We start from the raw sequence: 23305 nt of genomic DNA, 5'->3' as shown, positions 1-23305 counted from the left end.
TACGTTGTTTACATGATGCGGAAGGGCACGCATGCGTCGTGATACTGTCTCCGTAATGGCGGCACATAACTGCAGACGGGATGAGGAGGAGAAGAACTGTTGAATAAAGTTGTTATTTTTGTTTTCTTTGCACACAAAAAGTATTCTCATAGCTTCGTAAACGGTTGAACCGCTGATGTCACATGGACTATTTTACCAATGTCCTTGCTACGTTTCTGTGCCTTGTTCGTGGTAGTTCCCTTGCTGTCTATGCAGGGTTAGAAAGCTCTCGGATTTCATCAAAAATATCTTAATCTGTGTTCCGAAGATGAACGAAGGTCTTATGGGTTTAGAATGACATGAGGGTGAGTAATTAATGACAGAATTTTGATTTTTGAATTTTGATTGACTGCTTCACCATCTGCCCTGAAACTCTCTCACACTGGTCCTGGGTCAACAGTCCATCCTTATTGTTGCACCTTGTTTTGTTTTTGAACAGGCAAATTTGTGAAATTACTTAAATTTCCACTTGTGGGCTGTGCTTTGAACTCTCAAACTCTCAGAGAGCTATGATATTAGTCATTTGCAGACTCAAATGATTTTTTTCAAATTATATTTTTACATAACGCAATAGTTGATTTGTTGTTAGGATTATTTAATTACGTCTTAATCTTAATGCTGAATCACTGTTTTATCTGAATCAGCGGTAGGCGGATAGGCATTATTCATAGGCAAGATGGTGCAAAGAAATGTTTAAATAAAGTTCATGTGCATGGCTAAGAGGGTGTGTTTAAACTGACATGCCAGTGTGTGCATGAATTATTGTCTGTGTGAATGTGTGTGTATATTTCAACATATAATTGAGCATGTGGTTTAGGTGTGTGTGTGTGTGTGTGTGTGTGTGTGTGGTTTTTGCAGGTGCTCTGCCTGTCTCACTGAATAAACACACAGGTCTGCTGAAGGCCATTGGCATTAACATTTTAATATGCGCTCTGCTCTAAAAATACTACTTTGCGCCCATCAGGGGAGTATCATTTTTTATTTAGCGCCTGTTCCTGTCTCCTCCTCATTTATGTTTAACATGAAGCTGCTTTGGAGCATGTCTTCATTGGTTTCGTTCTGGGGTTGGCAGAAATATTTCCCTGCAGTCCCAGTTGCCTCTCAGAGAAGCACACAGACCTGTCTCAAGTCTCTAAAGGTGCTCTCTATGCACAGTATATAGGGAAAACACTAACCCTGCACTGTTCTGCACTGAAGGTGTGATGTTTATGTGAAATAGTTCACCCTAAAAATAAACATTTCCTGAAAATTTACTCACCCCCCTCAGGTTGTTTATTCATCAGATTCAGAACAGATTTTAAGAAATTTAGAATTACATCACTTGCTTATCAATGGATCCTATGCAGTGGATGGGTGCCATCAGAATGAGAGTTCAAACAGCTGATAAAATGTCTTGTGAAGCGAAAAGTTGTGTTTGTAATAAAGAAATTCATCATTCAGCAAATTCAGCATTTTTGGCCAAAATTCAAGTCCATAATCCATGATAATGCTTCCTCCAGTGAAAAGTCCATCCTCTGTTGTCCTCTCTCATCAAAATCACCGACATATTTGTTTTTAACTGTTTTGAACAGCCTTTCGCTTTGCAAGGTGTTAATTGATGGACTGGAGTTGTGTGGGTTGCTTGTGGATTATTGTAATGTTTTTATCAGCTCTTATTCTGACAATTTTGTTGGATATTTTAAAAGTTTCTTCTAGTCGTGTCCTCTTTTGGAAGGCCAAACAAAGTAGTTTCGCTTCATTCAATGAACATAGATGTGCTAATGTAAATGCAGTGACAAACTAAAAATGTATATCTAAAATTTAGATAAACAGTATAAACATTTGCCTTTAAAAAGTTAAGTAAAAACAAAATGCGCTCAGATGAAATCTAAAGGTTAATGTCAGTGTTACTTATTGACAACCAGGTGACAGGTTTTATATGAACAACTTAGGTGCAATCTGTGGCTGTGCCTTTAACCGCACTGTTTTGACTGTCCATGAATAATAGACTACAAAGCTAAAGAGTTACTGAAGCCCATGTAGTCCCTCTGAAACCATAATGTGTTTAATTACCAATAGCTGGAAGTGAGTAGAGACACTTCTCTAAGCAACACAGGCAAGGATGAGTTACTTAATCTGTCCTACATTTTCAAATGCCTCCGAGCTGTTTTGCTTCGTATCATCTGCCTTATCCAGGCTGCAGAGTTTGTCCATTGACTCTAAAATATGCATAAAGAGCCAAAAAGCTCCGGGAAGCAGCTGCAGCAGTCGGGCAGAGGGGATCCTACACGCTAGTACACACTCAGTGTGACTCTTTCTTATACAGTGAACGCTATTTCCTTTTAAGGGACGCTTGGGATTCTTCAAAGGATATCCCTCCCATCAGACATTTCTAGCTGTAAATAGGGAATGCATGCATGGAACTTCGGTATGAGAAGAAGTTTGTTTTGTGGTACCGCATGTATCTCATTTCTTATATTTCCATTACAAATTGCAGTGCAGCACATTACCCATGGCTTGTTTGCTATTAACGGCATTCATGTAGAAACAAAATCTCATTACGTGGCGTTCAGAGACAAGAGATGCAGAGGGAGCTGTAAGCATCTAGGTCTGTTTAAATGGCAACATCGAGGTGAGGAGAGCGAATGAAAAAAAAGCAGTATTATATTTGCGAATGAAAACATGGTGCACCAAAGCAAAACACGGGTCACGGGTCGCCTTTTCCATTCTTTCTACAGTATATCAATCTCTCTCCTTTCCTCCCCTGTTCAATAGTCTGTCGTCTGCTCAGACAGCATAACACAATGCATACAAAACATGTCACGAAAATAAATAAGATAATTACTGCTGTACGCTGAACGAATCACTAAAATGCGTTGTGCTGTTGTAAGAATGCATGCTAACAGCTTCCTCAGAAAGGCTAAAGAATCAGTTGCTGTTGTTAGGATAATTGTTTTTCTTTTATTTATGCATATTTTGTTCAATGTAGTCTAATTAATGTTTGGCATAGGTTAATTGCTGTAGGAATGCATGTTGTTATTCAAGACGTCCAAAAGGACGTTTCCTATTGTATGTTTTGGTCATCTCAGATTTGTTTTTCTTTCGTCTGGAGGGCCAAATGTGTATCCTATAGTCTACTTGATGATATAAGTAGACCGCTTTCCTCCTCAAGGAGAATTCCCTTATCTCGACAGGCTTTTTAGAGTGCACTTAAGTGTGAGCTGATGAAGACATCACACATACGCACACACTCTGCAGCACTATGAAAGCTTTCCTCATTTCCCATTCTTCTCCCCTCCCCTCTCTTCTGAACAAGCTCCCACAATCCCTCAGCCCGCTGGCAGATGCAGTGTCCCATCAAAGACACAATTTCCTTCACTCTTTTTTTCCCTCTTAAAGCTTCATGCATAGAGACAGAGGTTAAATGTCTCTGGCTCATTTGTGAAAAGTGATATCTATGGCGAATTAATCAGTAGAGAGAGGTTGAAAGGGTGAAACTGGGATGGAGCTGACAAAAGAAAGAAACCACAGGACACAACCTGCCTTCTACCTGTATCATCTTCAGGATCTTATTGATAATTATGACGGTTTCATTTTTTCTCCCAATGTTTTTTTTCTCTCTCTGCCTGTCTGTTATCTTACTATCTTTCTTGTACACTCTCTGTCTGTCTTTTCCCTTTCATAAAGCCTTTATTTTTTTCCCATACAGCTTCTTTCCTCTCTTTTCAAACTTAAGCATAAATGCAAATACTTCTGCTCCTGGTACTTCATACGTTCTGCTGCAGTTACAATGGCTTGTTTAAAATGTGCATGGAGTAACAGCAGTACTTCTGCTAGGACACATGCTTGCATAACTGGAGCAGCCGCTATAGAGAAAATGCTCCGGGCTTTAGTTTCCTCTTACTTACACACTCATTAGTTTTTACTAAACAGCACAGGAAAACATTTGGTCAAAGCGTAGTAGTACATATTGTTTACATTTTGCAAGACACTGTTGTTATTTTCTGTGGTTTAACCTTAAGAACATCACTTTTTGCTGTTTGTATTTGATAACACTAAGTTTTGCCTTTGGATATTGTTTGACAAATTATTTGCTATGCTGCATTGTGATAATATTTTTTTAACAGTGTTAATAAATTATTAGTGTTTTTAAAGATTAAGTGAGCACTAACTGATGGCAAAGGTAATCTAAATGTAAAAATATACCGATCAACCAAACCACCTGCCTAATATCGTGTAGGCCCCCTTGTACTGCCAAAGCAGCTCTGAACTCCACAAGACTTGTGGTATCTGGCACCGAGACATTAGCCACAGATCCTGTGAAAAAGTCCAGAAAGTTGGGACATCCATGGATTGGATTTGTTGGTCCAGCACTTCCATAAGATAGATGCTCTGTCAGATTGAGATCTGGGGAATGTGGAGGCCAAGGCAACACTTTGAACTCTTTGTCATGTTGTTAAATCATTCCTGAACAATTTTTGCAGTGTGGCAGGGAGCATTATCCATGAAGGGGTGTACGTGGGTTTACGTAGATGGTACATGGCCAAGTAACATTCACATAAATGCCAAGACCCAAGGTTCCCAGCAGAACGCTGTCCAGAGCATCGCCTCTTTTGGCTTGCCTTCTTCCCATAGTACATCCTGCTGCCATAATTTCTTCAGGTAAATGATGCACATGTACCTAGCTATCCACCTGATCTGAAAGAAAACATGACTCATCAGAACAGGTAGCCTTCTTCCATTGCTTCATGGTCCAGTTCTGAGGTTCATGTTCCCATTGTAGGTGCTTTTGGCAGTGGACAGGGGTAACATTGGGCACTCTGACCAGTCTGTGGCTACGCAGTGTTGTTCAGTTATTTGTGTCAGATGCGTTTTGTCAGTGTATTTTGTATTTTGTGTATCAGTGTATTTTGAAGACCTCAATGTACAAAAAAGTCAAACAGGTTAGGGGTTAATTATGTGCCGTATACCTGATACCATGAAGGTCTCGATGGGATGGTATGAAGGAGGGTGGGTAATGTCTTAACAATCTGAAATGCCTCTGGTGACCTGTCTGTTTGTGTCCAAGAGCTATGGCCCCTGCGGAATAGAGTCTTCAGAGAGAGATCTATGCTGAGAAAAATAAAAGTATTCTCTCTAGAATGTGTGCAAGAGTTGCAAATGGTGTGCATATACGCACAGTCGCACACGCAAAAACATAGGTGTGAACGCATTTGCTCGTACATGCATGCATGTAATATGTCAAGTGAAATAGTGCATGCACTTGTGACGTTTGGGCATTGAAGCGTGCTAAGACAACCAATAAATGTAGCAGCTGAAATTTGTTTCTCTACAATATCCATTACTTTGCTTTGGCTTTGTTTACTTGAGGAATTGTCTCATATATTTGCACCTCTCCTCCCCAGATCTGTGTTTGTCAGTCAGCACAATCATATTACATATTCCAAATGCTATATATCCAGAGCAGAAGAAGATTTATTGTCCAAGATCAATGTTTACTTGGTATATATCATTTTATAGTGATTGCTGTTTATATTTGAATGTTGTTGTTTTTTTGCTTTGTGTGGGTGCATGAGTAAGTGCGCCTTGGTATATATCATTTTATAGTGATTGCTGTTTATATTTGAATGTTGTTGTTTTTTGCTTTGTGTGGGTGCATGAGTAAGTGCGCTGACATCATGGACAAGGCAGGGCTGTGATAGTCCACTAAGCATGAAGCTCCTGCTTTGAATGTAGCCAAACGAGTAAAACAAATAAAAATGCAGGTAAATGTATGTAAGTCAGCTGCACTTCTGATTTGAGCTCTTGTTTTGAATGTTACTTGTGTTTGCTGCTGATTGGTTTTTGGTGATGTCATGTGATTGCTTTTCACTGGGGAGCTCTTATCCTGATGGACCTTCAGGTTCACAGTCATTGCAGCACAACAGCACCACCATGGTAACAAACAAAGAACACACACTTCTATTTGTTTACATTTAGCACCACCACTATGGTGACTGAAACAATCGCAGCTCCAGTCGTATAATTGGCTAATTGTAAAACTTTATGCTTGCTGGAGAGTTAATGGGGACTTTTCTACTATTCACTCTTTCACAAGTGTATACCTTCTCCAAGGGTTATTCTTAGAAAACAGTTCCATTGGTACCCCATTTGTGTCCTCATGTTTTACTACTCATTCTGTATAACAAAACAGAATACTGCATTATTTTATAGATATATCTCTGTTTAGTCTGTAATGCAAAACATGTCATTTTATAAATTATACATTTTAGCTAAAATGTCATGCTTTCAATGTCTATATACAGATATGCAGATTTAATAAATTTTTTTGACTGTCAATTGATTAAATGGCCATCAAGTCTTTTTCGGTACATCATTTAACCTTTGGCCTCATTAAGTTCAATAAAATATTTTTTATTTCAAATAATGTGGTATGATGAAATGATATTTGCTTGTTATGTTTTTGCTTTCAACATTAGAACAGTCAACCCAATAACATTTTATTGGCAAGATTCATGTTCGTTGCAGCGGATTTTATTGCATATGCATTTGTAGGAGTTTCCCCTTCAGACACAAAATTTATAGGTTGAGAGTATTTAAATTAATCGTGCAACGTGATTTACTAACATTTGCGGTAGTCAATTTACAGATATTTGCACCATTATTTTACGCCCCAATAAAGCATGCCTTAACATATTTTGCGCTTGACATGGCTGCGATAGTTGCTAATTTGCCCTGCTCTTGGTAGATTGTGTTGAGCATTATGGAAATGAGCTGGCTGGATCTGTGTTCTTTAATTTGCGCATTGCCAGTAGATCACTTGCAGAATGTTCCACTGCCATTGGTGCTTTTAGGGGATTGCGGTCTCACGCCAGTTTGCCCTGTTTTTTACATATGTAACTGGGTTGGCACAAAATATATTTTTAAAGAAATTTAATGGATAGTTTCATGAGAATGACCACCAATACCCAAGAGTTGTATATTCACATTCTATGGTTAATGTTGTGTCTGTTATTCTTGTGTTAACAGTATACTGTCTTCATATACAAATACTTTTACTTTGATATATCTGTAAACCTTATGACTCTTTGTAGGAGAAGACATCCAAATCAGCCTCTATGGAGAGTCTGCAGATATAAATGTTGGATTGGACAAGAACAATGTGATGGTGGAGAAAACCTACATCTCCTTGGCTAGCTACGAGAAAGTGGCAATAATGAACAAGAGTGATTCTATTGTGCATTACCAGTGGAAAAAATTTGCCACTGAGAATGAAGAGGAACGGGACAAATTAAGGTTTGACTAGTTGACCTCTATCAGCTTTGAGTCTTAGCTATAATTTGAGTTTTTCAAGTACTCATTTGAAAATATGAAATCTTTGGAAATCTGAGGTGCATTTTTTAAAACTGAGAGACAAGTGAAAGTCATTTTCTGTGGTAATGAATCATGACAGATTTTCTTTTTTTTTTTTTTTGATTAACTGTTCTTTTAATATTATGAATGTGTAGGCATGTATTCCCATTTCAGTCTGTCTTTGCCTCTGTCAATTTTTCTCTTTCTGTCTGTTGTTTTCTTTCCCCTTTTGTAGGCTTTCTTCAGAGCTGCATCAAGAAGATGATAAAATGGAGCAGTTTCTGACAGAAAACACTGATCCTTCTTTGCGAGCTCGTCTTTCACTGTTTTCCCATACGCTCCAGGAGGGACTCATGCAAACTCAGCAGCAGCTTTTGTCTTTGAATGACCAGGACATCATCATGAGGCCCCTGGTGTGTTGCTCAAAACTAGACACATGACACGCATTAGTATTTTAGATTTCAGTTTCCCCAATGCAATATTACATAACCAGCAATTAAATCTGAAACTTAGGATGTCCTCGTACCATATAACCATATGCCTAAACATATGGTGGAAACCAAACTTAGACATCACTCCACTCAGCCAAGCAATTTAAAAGGTACTGAGCTTGTTTTTAATTAGCCAAAAGGGTTTGTCATGTGGGTGAGAGTTAAATATGATGTATTTAACTAAATGGTAGTTCTGATTCTGAATGAGTAGTTTTTAAGTTTTACTAATAACACTTTATTGCATCTGATTTTATTTCTTTGTACTGCATTCTGCATTGGTTATGCACCTAGTTATTGGTCATCTTATTGGTTTTGTGTCTTTGTGTTGCGCATCTGCAGTAGCTGCAGAATGTATGCAATGGTGCCAGCTGATTATGACAGATCTGCGTCTAGGAAGTCCTGCTCAGCACTTTGTTTTTTTCCAAATGGCCAATCACATAACCTTCAAAAGACACATCCAACAGTGTTCTGTGTTAATTCTGCCACCTCACTGTGACTTTGAGCCTCTTAAAGGCATATACAGATGTACTGCTGATCCTGTTTTCCTCTGCATCTCACAATGTCCTTTATTTTTATGTGCATTTTATTTAAGACAGAGAAAGTTATAAGGATGGATACAATTGAAAATGATTCCCATTCTCCTCTGCTCTTTTTTCTATTGTAATCCACTCTCACCTTGTCTGCTCATGCAAATGCAGCTTTTTCAAACCAGGACTATGCAGGCTTAGGCAAGAAAAGACAGAGACAATGCAAAACAAAACAGACCGGTATCCCCTCTGCTTGGATGTGAGCATCTGTTTACGTGCAGTAGAGCTTGATCGCACCTGCTCCGTCAACTCTCTGTCAAGCACTGCCTGGTGACACAACATGCTGTTTGTTCACTAGTGATTTAGCAAAGACTTGTATCCAGTGTAATTGGAAGGCCAACCCCACTGGAGCACCTTAATTGTAAGTGGCTTGCTCAAGAGCGCAGTGGTGATAGGAGACCTCGGTATCTCCCAAGTTTATTGATGCATCACCTGCTGGGATTATACCTGTGAAGTTTGGGTTCACAGGTCTGGCTATTAGGTTTTCACCACTATGTATGTGTTTACTGTCTCAGGGAGTAGTGTGGAGGTTTTTGGTCAGTTTTTACACCTAATTTCTCCCATAATGATGCACTACTAAAAACTAAAACTATTAAACCATTTATTTTTGGTAATTTGAATAAAAATTTAATTATATCAAATATTAATGTTATTTTAAATTGTACAAATATTTTACAAATATTACTCTTATTACTAAATTTTTTATTAATGCAGCCCTGGTGAGCATAAGAGACTTCTTTCAAAGACATTAAAAAAGGCTTTTTAAAACGTTTAAAGGTTACAGCACAAAGACAGTAATACAGGCTTTACATTGCAGTTATACAACAAATAACATCTGTTTAAATGAATCAAAATCGATTTGTTGTGATATGTATGTGTTTACTGTCTCAGGGAGTAGTGTGGAGGTTTTTGGTCAGTTTTTACACCTAATTTCTCCCATAATGATGCACTACTAAAAACTAAAACTATTAAACCATTTATTTTTGGTAATTTGAATAAAAATTTAATTATATCAAATATTAATGTTATTTTAAATTGTACAAATATTTTACAAATATTACTCTTATTACTAAATTTTTGATTAATGCAGCCCTGGTGAGATTAAAAAATACATTAAAAAAGGCTTTTTAAAACGTTTAAAGGTTACAGCACAAAGACAGTAATACAGGCTTTACATTGCAGTTATACAACAAATAACATCTGTTTAAATGAATCAAAATCAATTTGTTGTGACTGAGGTACAATTATGTGTTCTCTCTGCTGATTTGACTGCTTTGTTTACAGAAGGGAGAAATCTGGCCCAACAGCACTGCAGAGGTGAACATCATCTTCAAACCACAGGAAGCCGGGATCTACCAACAGACTGTTTACTGTGAAATCACTGGTACTTACAGTAGCATCATGATAACAGATGTCGTGTTAAAATACATTGCTTTTTGCTGTTACAACTATGCTCATGCATGCTTGTATTGTTTTCTAACAATGCATTAGTATATTTGCATGTGGCGCTTAGGCCCATCTGCAGGTTTGCATTTATTTGCATGTTTGACTAAGGTCTAACAATATTCTGGTTGCTTGTAGTAGTATTGACCTAGAAAGTCAGACTGTTGATATTGAAGCCAGTGAAATTTCACAGCCTGTTTCATTATGCTAACCTGTCCTTTTTTGTTTTCTCATTTGAATGCTCTGTACTTCCACAGGTCGTGAATCTCGGTTGCCACTCTGCATACAGGCAGAGGGTGTAGGCCCAAAACTGCAGTTCAACTTTTACTTTCTAGACATGGGAAACATTGTCATTGGCTCAAAACAGAGCTATAAGGTACAACTGAAGAAAACCATGTTGCTAAAAACAAAAATTTGAGATTAAATTACATTGCATCCCATTAAATCCTGTATTTAATAATGATTATTCAATAATTGAGCAGCTGCATGACACTAAAGGTGCAAAATGGGTCCATTCTGACATTAAACTTAACAAATTAAATGTTTTATATTGGAGTAAGTTAGTGCTACAGCTGAATGCAGTTGTTAGTGTTATTGTCCCCTTTCTAACCTTCAGCACAGTCTAAAAGACAAAACCACTTAGCGTTACCTCTTCCAAATCATTACACGGACTAAAGCATGCAGCCATGGTGGGAGAAAAAATATTGATGTAACAGAAGAACCCTTCAAAAAATGTATTTGCTGTGAAGCCATAGCAAGCAGGATCGCACATCAAATTTAATCAGGATGTTTCTGACTGCCAAGTGTAGCATGGACTCAACGGCAGTTTTAATTGAATAATAAAAGCCCCTTATTATTACTGAGTCTTGAAATAGACCAGTGTTTGGCTCAATTCGAATGCACTCAATTATGTAAACATTGTGGCTTTCCAATTCCTTTTGTTATTTGAGTTTTGCATGATCCCAATAATATAATTGTCCTGAAAGTTTTGGATTGTTTGTTTGAATCTGATTTGTTTCTGTGAGCCTCTTTTTGAGGTAGTATCCAAGTGTATGATTAAACAACGTAAACTGATCCCACTGGTGAAAGAATGAAACAATTGAAAGTCTGTGCAGGCAAATACAGACCTCTTTCTTTTGTGTTATCTCTGTCTGTTTTCTCTTCCTCTTAGCTGCTTCTGACTAACAAGGGACTGATAAAGGGTGCGTATAAACTAGTGAAGCCCAGTACAGTGTTGGGTCTTTGCTTTTCCTTCAACCCTTCTGAAGGCGTGATCCCACCCGGAGCCTGCCAAACACTGGAGGTCCACTTCTCTTCTGACAAACTGGGTGTCTTCTCTGAGGAGTTACACTTCAGTGTGGTGGGAAACACTGAGCCTGTAATTGTCACTTTCAGGTAAACCTCATGGATTAACCCTTTAACTACTGTATGAACATGGCCTAATCAATGCTCATAGTTAAGGCCAAGACAAATATTAATTTTTTATTTTCTTTTAATTAATATTTATTTTCTTTTAATTAATATTTATTTATATTCCATTCTAAAAGTAAAATAGTTAATTTTGCATTTGGTTGTTAGTAATTTCTAAATGTGTTACCTTTGCTGTCCATGAGGAAAATCATTCATATTCATATTTAAAACCTACATGAAATTGCTCCCTAGAGGATTAGGTTTGTCTGTACACAGTATAATGGAAATATTTAAATATTTATAGTTTTAGGCATTTTAATCATTATCTTATCAGAAGAGACACTTGTTTTTCTTCATGCTAGACTCTATCGCTTTATCAAATTCTGTCATGAATGAATTATTATCTAAACATTTGAGAAAGTCAAATGTCTTGCTTGGTATCTGTTAAATGAACCTCTTTTGTCTTAAATTGCTAATTTTCCACAACACTAGAACATTTCCTGCCAGTCCCCATTGCTTTCCATCGTTATGTACTAATGGCAGTTTTAAAACATTAACCCGACCGTGACATATGATAGATTGCCTGTCGCGTTCATACACATTCCACCCTGGTAGGCAACATACTATTAAAACATCACAGTAAAACCTTTTTATGTTACTTTGTGACCGTTAAAGAAAGTATCTTCTGTATGGTATGAGTGTGTGTTGTGTGAATGTAATCCAAATGTACTTGTCGTTGTCTTTGTCATGTGACCTACCAGTGTCAGTTGCATTGCTTCAATACCATTTACAAATACTCTCCTGTGGCCTCATGGGATAGAAAAGTGTCGATTGGATGCGCATTTCAGAATCCAGCCGGAAGTTCTAGGTCCTCCATATACTGTTTTATGAATACTGTGATTTCGGACATACTACTATTTTTATATACTTTTTTCGCCAGAATGTCGGCATATTCAGATGCAGCCGAAGTACTGCTTAAGCTTAACCGGAGTTGTTTTTTAGTGCAATTCCGATATCCTTTGCCTGATGCAAGACTGACCCATATTTCACATCCCTTCCTTTAATCAATCGCCTATTATGACCATTAGCAAAAACCACCAATGTTTCTCCTTCACTCTTCGTTGTTTTAATCATTAGCTTATGGCTGATTAAATGAATCTGTACAGGCTGAACCTTAATTAAATGAACGAAGCAGAGCTCTGCTGAAATCTTTCAAACAAACTAGCACAAGCCACTTCCCCCTTGATTAAGATGGATTACCACCGAAAGTGCTGAATGTAGACATTCCAAAACTAACACTCTGCCTTGTCATTTAAAAACAATGGCACTCATTCCTTGTTCCACTGGACTTCACCTCAGCAGCCTATTAGTTTTGTATAATTACTTGTAGTGCTACATTTTCAATGGCCTTCATTCTTGGCAAGTAGGTTTTTTGAAAGTTTCTGCATCCCTTCATCTCTTGCAGGGGGTGTTTAATTGGGCCTACATTCCACTTCAGCGTACCAGAGCTCAACTTTGGGGAGGTGTCCTTTGGTAAATGAACTTGCACTCTTCACTTCATTAGTCAGGATCAATGTTAGCGATTAATGCTTGTTTTGCATATTAGTTGTATAATCAAGAAGTCTTCTCTCACTGACCCAAGGGTTTCCACAAATGCTGACATGTCGCCTCAGCAACACTTCAGTGGTGCCAATGAGCTTTGGACTGCGGATCCCCGGAGATGGTACGGGACAGGCGAGCATTACCAGCACGGACCAGGTCGCTCAGCTGAATAGAAGTGAATGGGGACCGGGAGACAAAACGGAAAGGAGACCGAAAGAGTTTATCTTATCACCCAGCTCAGGCACGGTTCGTGCTATGGCTGAGATTGATATCCAGGTATTTTTGGTCTTTCTGATGCTAATCCGAGCCGTCAACATATTATCTCACTGAATACCTCAAAGCGATTTGAATCAATTTCCCTATGCAAAAGCTGAAGTGACCCATCGAGACGATCCCTATGACCTGTCCGTGCCACAAACATCAACATTCTCTGCAGAGACTGAAACTTTGGTCTTTAAAACTAAGTGCAGCTTTAAACGTCCGTTCAGAGAAGACCTTTAATCCCTATTAAACCTCAGACAGGTGGACTTTTGAAAAAGGGCCTCTGTATTCCATTAATAGAAAAATGGGAGGTGGAATATATTGGAAAAAGTGATAAATGAGAATAGTAGCTCGTTCCTCTCTCTCACTCTCTCTCTCTAGGGCTGTGATTATCTTGCCCATTCTCCTTTCACTGGTTGCCAGGTACCTTGCGTACCTGTCATGTGGTGGTCTTTTCCCATCAATGGGAGCTGTCAGCACTTTGGAGGGCTAATCTGTTGGATGTGTCCGCCTGTCTTTGTGCTTCCAGTGAATGTAGGTGTCTCCTGTCAATGTGCAAATGTGCCTCCCACTCTGTGACACGAGCGTGGCTCACCATGCTCTAATGAGGCCTCAGCACAAGAATACATATTAGGGGCTTGTGGTTAGTCATATTAGTGGAATGGGATGATATTCTCAGATGCATCACGCAGCTGGCCGGCAGCCTCCCAGACATGTTAGCATAATAAAAGAATAGCTCCTGGAGAGTACTTTGCCGTTCTTCTCGGTGACAGTTGTCTGTGATCCCGTATGTGCGGTTTCAGAGCACTTAAACACTGCAGGGAGAGGAATATTGCTATCTGAACTGTTTAGAATAACACAGTGATTTGTGAAGCACTAAATTTAGACAAGCAGCTGTTAATCTGTTCAAAGCTGTTTTAATTGTGATTTAAACAATTATAGTTAAGTGGTTTTGTTTTATGATATGATGACTGAGGTATAAAATCTTATGAAGAATTTTAACTAGGCCCTACCTTTTAAAAGTTTGGGGTCAGTAAGATTGAATGAAGATTGAAAGAAATGAATGCTTTTATTCAGTATGGATGCTTTAAATTGTTCAAAAGTGGCAGTAAAGACTTTTGTTACAAAAAAGTTCTAATTCAAATACATGCTGTTCTTTCTAATCATCAAAGAATCCTAATAAAAGTATCATTTCCACAAAAATATTAGGCAGGACAAATACAGAGTTCTGGCATGAAACTCTAGATGGCGCAGTCCGATAGGTCTAACTCACTCTGACCTAATGACATAATCACATGGCACAGCTGATTGGTTCTCTCCTGTATCAGTAGCCAATGAGCTCATTGCTCAGCATTCAAATATATGACTAGTGCTTGCTGTAGCAGTTCACAGCGTGCTTCAGAAACCCTCCACCTTCCCCAACTCCACCTGTATAGATCTGGTACAAGGTGATGCATGTATGCTATATGGGGGTTATTTCATGTATGTTATATTTGCAGCAGCAGTATTTCTTACATGCTCACAGCAGCATGTTGTGGATGTATTGGCAGTAGCAAGTCTAGGTACTTTCTCTGCCGCAGCAGCAGCAGCAGCTGCGTAGCAGATCTAATCCGCCAAGACCAAATACATTAACATTGTCATATACATTACCATGCCAATCCCTCCGAGAGTTGTCATGACAGAACTGTTTTTAAAACTGCTGAAAAGGCAGCTTTGCCATCAGGAATAAATTACATTTTAAAATATATTCAAATATGAAGCAGTTGTTTTAAAATGTCAGTATTTCAAAATAATACTGTTTTTGCTGTATTTTTTTATAAATAAATGCAGCCTTGTTGAGTATAAGGCCCTGTCCCAAATGGAACACTTCATGTGTACTTGCGGTCTTATGGACTTACAATGGCCACCGCGTGCGCATGTTCGTTAAGTCCACAAGACCGTAGGGTGTCCCATTCGTCATTTTAGTGTTCAGAAGGGTGCTTGCGAGCGTCCCCTTTGTGGCTGCTATGTGCTCCCGATACGCACTTCTGCCGAGCCCGCACGGGGCGAGCTCCACAACAGACTTCTACCCGACAGTCAAAGCGTCATTTTGCACGAAAGTGTGGACTCAGAGGAAGACCGCGAGGGTTTAGGGTGCGATTTGGGACAGGGCCTAAGAGACCTCTTTCAAAAATCATACTAATCTTTGATTGTTTTGCAGTTAACCTTTTGCTCCAACACGGTGCAAGACTACAATATGGCTTTAGTGCTGGATGTTCAAAGTGTTGGAGAGGAAGTTTTGGCTCTCCCAATTAAAGCTAGGTAATATATACCATTTTATAAAGAAATGAAGTGGTTTCCATTCACAAAACTTATATCTGAGTGTCCCTGTAGATGTGTTGTGCCAGATGTGGTCCTCAAGAACCCGGTTCTTCAGTTCCAGGACTGTTTCCTGGGTCGTCCCTATGAGCAATCAGTTGAGCTCATCAATGATAGTGATCTTCCTGCTTGCTATGGACTTCTGCCTCAGGTGATTTCTGTAAAAGTCAATGTGTTTTATATTGCAGGCCTTTCAAAGTTCTTAATCAGAAATTAGAGATATGTGTTTTGTTTTTCATGCAAATGACACATTTCTGTTTCTCTGTGCAGCCATATGAGGAGAACCCCTCTCTTCTTTATTCAAGTCCTCATGCACGAGGGGTCATCCAGCCCTACAGCACAGAACAGATTCCATTAGTTCTTCAGGCCAAGACAGTGGGCAGCCTGCAGGAAACGGCTCACATTGCTATACTAGGTCGCCAAGACCCACCGTTGGTGAGTGTATGCACATATTATATTTGTGTTTACTTTACTGTTCGAAAGTTTGTGGTCAATAAGATTTTTTTTTGTTGACAGAAGTCTTTTATGATCACCAAGGCTGCATTCATTTAATCAAAAATACAGTAAAAACAATAATATTGTGAAATATTATTACAATTCAAAATAACTGTTTTCTAATTCAACATATTTTTTAAATGTAATTTATTCCTGTGATGGCAAAGCTGAGCAACCATTACTCCAGTTTTCAGTGTCACATGACTCTTATAAAACAGATAGTTTGATTATGAATTTACAATTGCCGTTGTAAAATATTCTATAAATAATCACCATAGGCCACGGCTTCTTGGGGCTTATTGTTATATCCAGAAATCATTCTAATATGCTAATTTGGTGCTAAAGAAACATTTCTTATTATTATCAATGTTAAATGGTTGTGCCGCTTAATATTTTTGTGGAAACTGTGATACAGTTTTTCAGGACTCTTTTGAATGGATTCTTTAAATGTTCAAAAGAACAGCATTTATTTGAAACATATTTTGCAACATTTTAAATCACTTTACTATCATCTTTAATTATTTTAATGCATCCTTGCTGAATAAGAGTATTCATTTCTTTAAAAAAAAAATGACTGCAAACTTTTGAATGTTTGTTTACTAATTCCAAAACCATATATGGAAATGTCTAATTTTCCATCATTAAATGTCTATTGTGACATCACTATTATAACTAGCGGTGATACACATTGGTCTTAGAAAAAAATGATAATTTTAAATTATTCTCCAATTTTTGTTTAATTTTATTAAATTTTAATTATATTATTAAATTTTAATAATATTAAGAAAAAAATACTTAATTTTAATTACATTAAGTACTTAAGTACTATATAATTATACAATTCCTGGGGCTCTGTGCTAAAGAATACACAGTAAAGAGCAAAAGTTCATGTTTTTTTTTTATTCTAGGAAGAGTGGAAGGCTCTTTAAGAGCAGAAGCCTTGCTGCATTTTCACATGAGACACGGTTCTCCTCCTCAGCTATTACATGAGGTGCTGCGTTAAACAGCCTCCCTCTGTCTGTGCTAGTGCTGTCATCAATCATCAGCCGCTGTTTACGTTAAAATTATTAAAATGGATCATTTCATGTGTACACAGCTTTTTCTCTTTGTCAGAGTTTTTGTTCACTGTTAATAGATTTGGTAACATAGCAGTTTCCTACGCAGTGTTCGGTTTATGATTTTTTAAAAATCTCTATCAGTGGAACATCACAAATGGATTTTATTGCATTTTTGGCAAAAGAATTTCAGTGCATTGCAAGATATGTATTTATTTTTTCTATAGGAGCTCCTGCTCTCCTGTGTTGGCCAGGGACCTTCTGTCTCTGTCACGGCTGCCAAGCTGAACTTTGGCTGCATTCCCGTGCTGACTGATGTCACAAGGACTTTGCAGCTGTCAAACGACTCCCCGATCCCAGCCAGATTCTTTGCTCAAATGGTGGGTTCTATTGCGACAGAAGGGACGAATCGCTTCAGTACTGTTTCTCTAAGGCCTAGTTTCCTCACCTGATGTCCATTCTGCTTTTTTCTTACTACAGTATGAGTCCAGTATCATGATCTTCTCTCTATGTGTTGTGAATGATTTTAGATTAGATAAGATTTATACCACTACATGCCTTTTATAGATCCTAATTTCTCTTAATCTCCATTTTTCGTTTTGGCCGCTCTTTATATTAAATAAGCTTCTTAGATTCTCAGCACTGATAAATTTAGCATTAAGCTTTGTTTAATTAATCCCTGGAAGGATTGCATGCAACCACACACACACATACACGAAGAGACTTGGAAACATATATAGAAAAACTCATTCAGATATTCAGGGCATCCTAGATTATGGGCTGACACTCATTGGTAAACTGATCCTGTCTTCTCCTCCAAAGCTGAGGACTTTCATAAGCCCATAGTTTTTACCAAACATTTTCCAGCTTTAGTCGATCCTGAATTTCATTACAGGCGCTCGATAGCATGGCTGAGTCCCAGGCAGATGCTGACAAGAGTGCCATGTGAATTGAAAATACACAAAACGCAGTCTTTCGCTGTTATGCGTCCATCTGTTCATATAGTTTCTGATAAACTAGTATTGTGAGTTTTTCAGAAAGATATGTCTCTCCTGAGACTGGCTTTTGGTTCCATTGTAAAACTCTACAGCACGATGAAGTTTAAAGCAATCAATGGTGTTAAACACTTGGAAACATATATAGAAAAACTCATTCAGATATTCAGGGCATCCTAGATTATGGGCTGACACTCATTGGTAAACTGATCCTGTCTTCTCCTCCAAAGCTGAGGACTTTCATAAGCCCATAGTTTTTACCAAACATTTTCCAGCTTTAGTCGATCCTGAATTTCATTACAGGCGCTCGATAGCATGGCTGAGTCCCAGGCAGATGCTGACAAGAGTGCCATGTGAATTGAAAATACTCAAAACGCAGTCTTTCGCTGTTATGCGTCCATCTGTTCATATAGTTTCTGATAAACTAGTATTGTGAGTTTTTCGGAAAGATATGTCTCTCCTGAGACTGGCTTTTGGTTCCATTGTAAAACTCTACAGCACGATGAAGTTTAAAGCAATCAATGGTGTTAAACAGTCTGATGCAGGTCTGATCTTATTATTGAAATTTCAGCTGGCTTGTTCTTCACTTGATTCCCCTCTCAAGGGGAAATCGCCCCAACCTCGATCTAGCTCCCTATCGACCGGCTCGTCTATCTCTCTTCCCCTCCTCTATCTCTCTCCCACTTGCTTTGCCACTTCTCTTTCAAATGAAGACTTACGGAATGATCTATGTCTCCCTGCTGACCTCCTTTAGTCCGGCGCAGTTCAAATGATAGGGCCCTCTCTCTTCCCTCTACCTGCTCAAAGGCGTTTCCTCCTTGCTGAATACTGAATTTGCAGTTTCCCTCTTCCAAGGGCAGCCTACTGCTGGTCATGACTTCGTTACAATTGGCTTGTCCTGGGACTAATCAGCAGAGAGGTTTTTTTTTAGTAAATTTAAACAAATACTATGACATGAGGTACACTATATTAGTGTATAAGCTTAAACTTAATCATAAATATTTTGCAATACATCCATGTACTGTACAGGAATATGATTACATTATATCATGGGCTAATAGTTTGGCTGGTAAACATTGCCCCATTAGCTTCTGGTTCCAAAACATTTACTGTATTTCTGTGTTGATGGCTATTCAAAGGTGTTTGTATATAACGATTTATTTTTTTGTATTTTTAAGGAATGTTTATTTTTATAAATAGAAAAATTAAATATGAATATAAATTACAATTTTAATGTAAAATATAGAGGGCTTTTAAAAACAAAAATTCAGCTTTGCCATCACATGAATACATTTAAAAATATATTTAAATAGAAAAGTTGTTTTAAGTTGTAAGCATATTATATTTTTTAATCAAATAAATGAAGCTTGAATATATTCAATATAAATTCAATATATTCATGATTATGCAACAATGTTATAAATATTTTAGTGCTTATTTTGGAAATGAATATGTACAGTATGTGCGCAGTATGTATATCTACCTTATTTTGCTACATGGAAGTAAGCTATTTCTATGAATAACTGAGGCTTCTGATTCATTAGCTGTTATATGTAAATAACTAGAATAATAACAAAATGCAGTAAACTGTAAAACTGTTTGCACTACAAACAAGTAGTTAATGTGTTTTTTATTATAATAAATGGAAATAATATGTAAACAAATACCTGTTTGCAGTATCAAGCAGCATAACGGGCTGTTTTTGTGTAGCTAAAATATCTGGACGCAGATGACACTAGTAGCCTTGCACAGTCAAGTTACAAATGGCTGTGCCTGCTCTTACGTTAAAAAAGGTTGATACATTAAAATATATTTCAAAGGGCTTCTCATATAAAGTGCTGCCAAAATCTCTTGTTGGTCAGTATATTTCTCCAGAATTATTCATGGGGCTCTGCACAGTTGAGTGAATGTGAGATATGGGTAAGGCTCCTCTTGATCAGTCTCTAACACACTGTCTGCCTCACAAACACACTTTGCCACACACAAATATATAGGTCCTGCATGCCTCAGAATCCATATCAGTTTGAGGAGTTGGTTATAAAAAAGTTAGCTGCCAATTCATCTACGTGAGATGTTTACATGGTTTTCTGGAACACTTGATTCTGATTGGACAGTTACATTCTGTGGTCAAAATGTTATTTTCTGCTAAATTGACTTTTGTCATTTCAACTCAAGCTCAATATTCTATGCCTTTTAATTTATTTATGTAAAAAGTGGGATAATGTACTTTCAGATATGTATTAGATTGTGCACACTGAAACAGGAAATACTGTACTCTACCTTCAATTTCCTCTCTACAGTCTGCTCACTTAGTTTTTTCCTATGAGGACTATAAAAGGAGAGAGTAATGGGAATGATGATAAATGTGCCAAAAGCTATACTCAGCCATCAGGATGAGCCACACTCTTAAGATAAATAAAACGCTATTAATCAGAATCCCTTAACACACCAACTCCCAGGTTCTCTTTGCTCAGTCAGAAAATCCCAATTAAAAGTTAATGCGCAGGACATCAATCATTTGGCCGCATTATGAAAATTGATTTGAATCCTCCGCCAACAGTTATGAAAAGTAGTGGTACAAATTAAGCAGCTGGTGAGGTGCACTTTTGCATGCAAAGACGAGCTTGCACTTTTTCTCATTGGTGTATTTCTTGTTATGAGAAAATGAAAGGAAATAATGAAAGTAGGGAGAAAAAGTAGAGCAGAGAGGAGGCGCTTCACATCTGGGGTTTGAATAAGGAAAAAAATGCTTATATGCATATCCTCCATGTCAATACCCCAGTACAGAGCAGATGTCAGACACTTGGGTGAGTTGAAGCATAAACAGTGTCCATTCATTAGCCATTCAGTACTCATTATAAAACTGATACATGATTACAATTCCTTTATACTATTGCCAGTATTTCCTATTCCCTTCAGATAAAAAGAATCCTGCTGGCAGGACATATAGACGCACATATGTGCACGTTATCGCTACATGGATGCTCATTTAAATCTCTGTTCAATTACAAGACTGAGATAAGATTTTGCTGAGCGGTTTGCATTTGACTGGCATTTACTTGTGTTTGAGCCAACCGGGAGGGAATGATCATTAATATTTCTCATTCCCCACTAGAAAACTCATCCACTGTGGGATCATTTCCCCTGAACATTACATAAGACACAGAAGAATCAGTCCACACACTTAAGGGAGTTTACCATTGTTTTGTGCATGTGATTTTTTTGTTCTTGTGCCCTGTGTTGGACTATATATTGTATGAAGTAATGGATGCTTTAGTGTCTCATTGCTGTTTATTAATTCAAATTATTCCTAGCTAGGTGTTTTTTATTTTAATAGTAAGATTGGACAGTTAAACTTTTTACTTTTAATTTTTGCTGTTTTCTAGTTTTTTTTATTTATTTTATATATATAGCTGGTTGTTACTAAGATAAGATATATGAATATCAGCATATTCTAATGATTTCTAAAGGATCATGTGACACTGAAGACTGGAGTTATGGCTACTGAAAATTCAACTTTGCCATCACATTAATAAATTATATTTTAAAATAATAGATTACTGTTTTCACTGTATTTTTGATCAAATAAATGCAGCCTTGATTAGCATTAAAAAGTGGGGCTATATGTTTTTTCACTAGTCCTAATTGTAACCACTTATATGTATACTGTAGTTTACATGTCTAGTAAGCAAGATTTAAATTAGCAAGAGTAATGCTATTAATAGGTTTTTAAAACATTATATGTAAAGAATTATTAGAATGTTTCAATGTTTATTATCCTTTTTTATTGTCATATGTTCAAAACTTCACTATGGAATTAGTGATTTTGTGCTATACCATGTATATGTATGTTGATAGGTGAAGAACAGGTCTCACTGGTGTGTGGATCCCCCTGAAGGGGAAATTCTTCCAGAGCAGAGTTTGGAATTGAAGTTGATAGCCCACCTGAATGACACCTTGCCCTTCCAGGATGAGCTTTTACTAGAAATCCAGGATGGACAGACCTTTAACATTCCTGTGTTGGCCAAAGGAAAGGGCACCACCATAGTCACTGACCGGCCATTTGCTCCTAACCTGGATTTGGGAACTCACTTCAGGTAAAACAACCAATCACATGCAGATGTCCTTGAGTTTAACAATAACATGTGTCCTCTATTCACATTCCAACTTCATAGTTGTTCTGATCTTCCAGTTCCGTCCCATGTCAGTACGCCTTCAGAATCACCAATCGAGGACGTCGCACTCACCAAATATTATGGACCACAGAGGGGTTTCCACAGCTTCCTAATAGAGAACTTCTGTCACCGAACAAGTCTAGGAACAAGAAAAGCAAGAGTCTACAAACTTCAGTTCAAGAAGGCCCACTTTTAAGCTTATCCCCTGCACGTTTATCACTTGCTCCTGGCCATTCAGCTGATATGCTGCTTGAGGGCTCCTCTGACGTTCCCAAGGTATCTATATCTAGGACTACATTCTTCACAACAATTTTAAATATGTTAGCCAACAGTAGTTTCGACACAATCGGCTGAAGTTTGAATACTACAGTGATGAAGGTCCTGAAAGCCACACTTAATCCTCTTTTAGTCAAAATGCACAGAGCTGTGTATTGACTTCCTCTCTAGAGCATTACAGAGATGCATGCCTCCTTGAGTCCTTATTGATTTAATGGTAAATTAGAGATGAGAGAAGGTGAGAAGTGAATATAGGCCTGCCCTGCTGCATCCCACGCCAGGATGCTGCTTTGCATAGCCATCAGTCGGTCAGCTGTCAGTGTGCCGGCACTCAGGCATCATAGAGAAGGGTTCTGTTTTAGTGCATTTCTGACAAGGCCGAGCAGGCTTTTTAAGGTGCCCCTATTATGGATTTTTGAGAATTACCTTTCATGCAGTGTGTAACTCAGCTCTAAGTGAATGAAAACATCCTAGTTCAGTTTTAAATCTGAAAGTGCACCGTGTATAAAGTTATTGTCACTCAAAAGAAAGAGTTGACTCTAAATCATTGAAACTAGTCTTTTTTAAAACGAATCCCAAGCCGTTTCATGTTGACGTCAACATGAAACATTAGCATATTGCCCGCCCACTTGTTGGTCTTTTCGTGTTGGTCTGAATGAAAATGCAAAGTCATTATGTGCCACTAGGTGATGCTTAAAAAATAGCTGTTTCCCCGGTAACGCTGTACACAAAGCAGCACTGCGCTCACAAACACTGCTTTATCAGGCATTACAGGCATGATGAAAT

General features: G+C 37.9%; 1 protein-coding gene across 1 annotated transcript in view; it reads left to right on the top strand.

Moving 5' to 3' along the window:
- The window catches only part of hydin (HYDIN axonemal central pair apparatus protein), a 73099-nt gene that overhangs the window by 9668 nt on the left and 40126 nt on the right, over nucleotides 1-23305 (top strand). Inside the window, 13 exon segments of the mRNA XM_016550460.1 lie at nucleotides 7113-7314; nucleotides 7607-7784; nucleotides 9734-9833; nucleotides 10150-10268; nucleotides 11064-11287; nucleotides 12768-12835; nucleotides 12945-13180; nucleotides 15366-15466; nucleotides 15539-15674; nucleotides 15794-15958; nucleotides 17301-17453; nucleotides 21927-22165; nucleotides 22261-22519. Coding sequence (XP_016405946.1) covers nucleotides 7113-7314; nucleotides 7607-7784; nucleotides 9734-9833; nucleotides 10150-10268; nucleotides 11064-11287; nucleotides 12768-12835; nucleotides 12945-13180; nucleotides 15366-15466; nucleotides 15539-15674; nucleotides 15794-15958; nucleotides 17301-17453; nucleotides 21927-22165; nucleotides 22261-22519 — 2180 coding nt within the window.

This window comes from Sinocyclocheilus rhinocerous, unplaced genomic scaffold (genome assembly GCF_001515625.1).
Source record: "Sinocyclocheilus rhinocerous isolate Xijiao unplaced genomic scaffold, SAMN03320098_v1.1 scaffold1938, whole genome shotgun sequence".
Classification (NCBI taxonomy): domain Eukaryota; kingdom Metazoa; phylum Chordata; class Actinopteri; order Cypriniformes; family Cyprinidae; genus Sinocyclocheilus; species Sinocyclocheilus rhinocerous.
The sequence above is the reverse complement of the archived record's forward strand: the minus strand, read 5'-3'. Positions and strand labels throughout refer to the sequence as shown.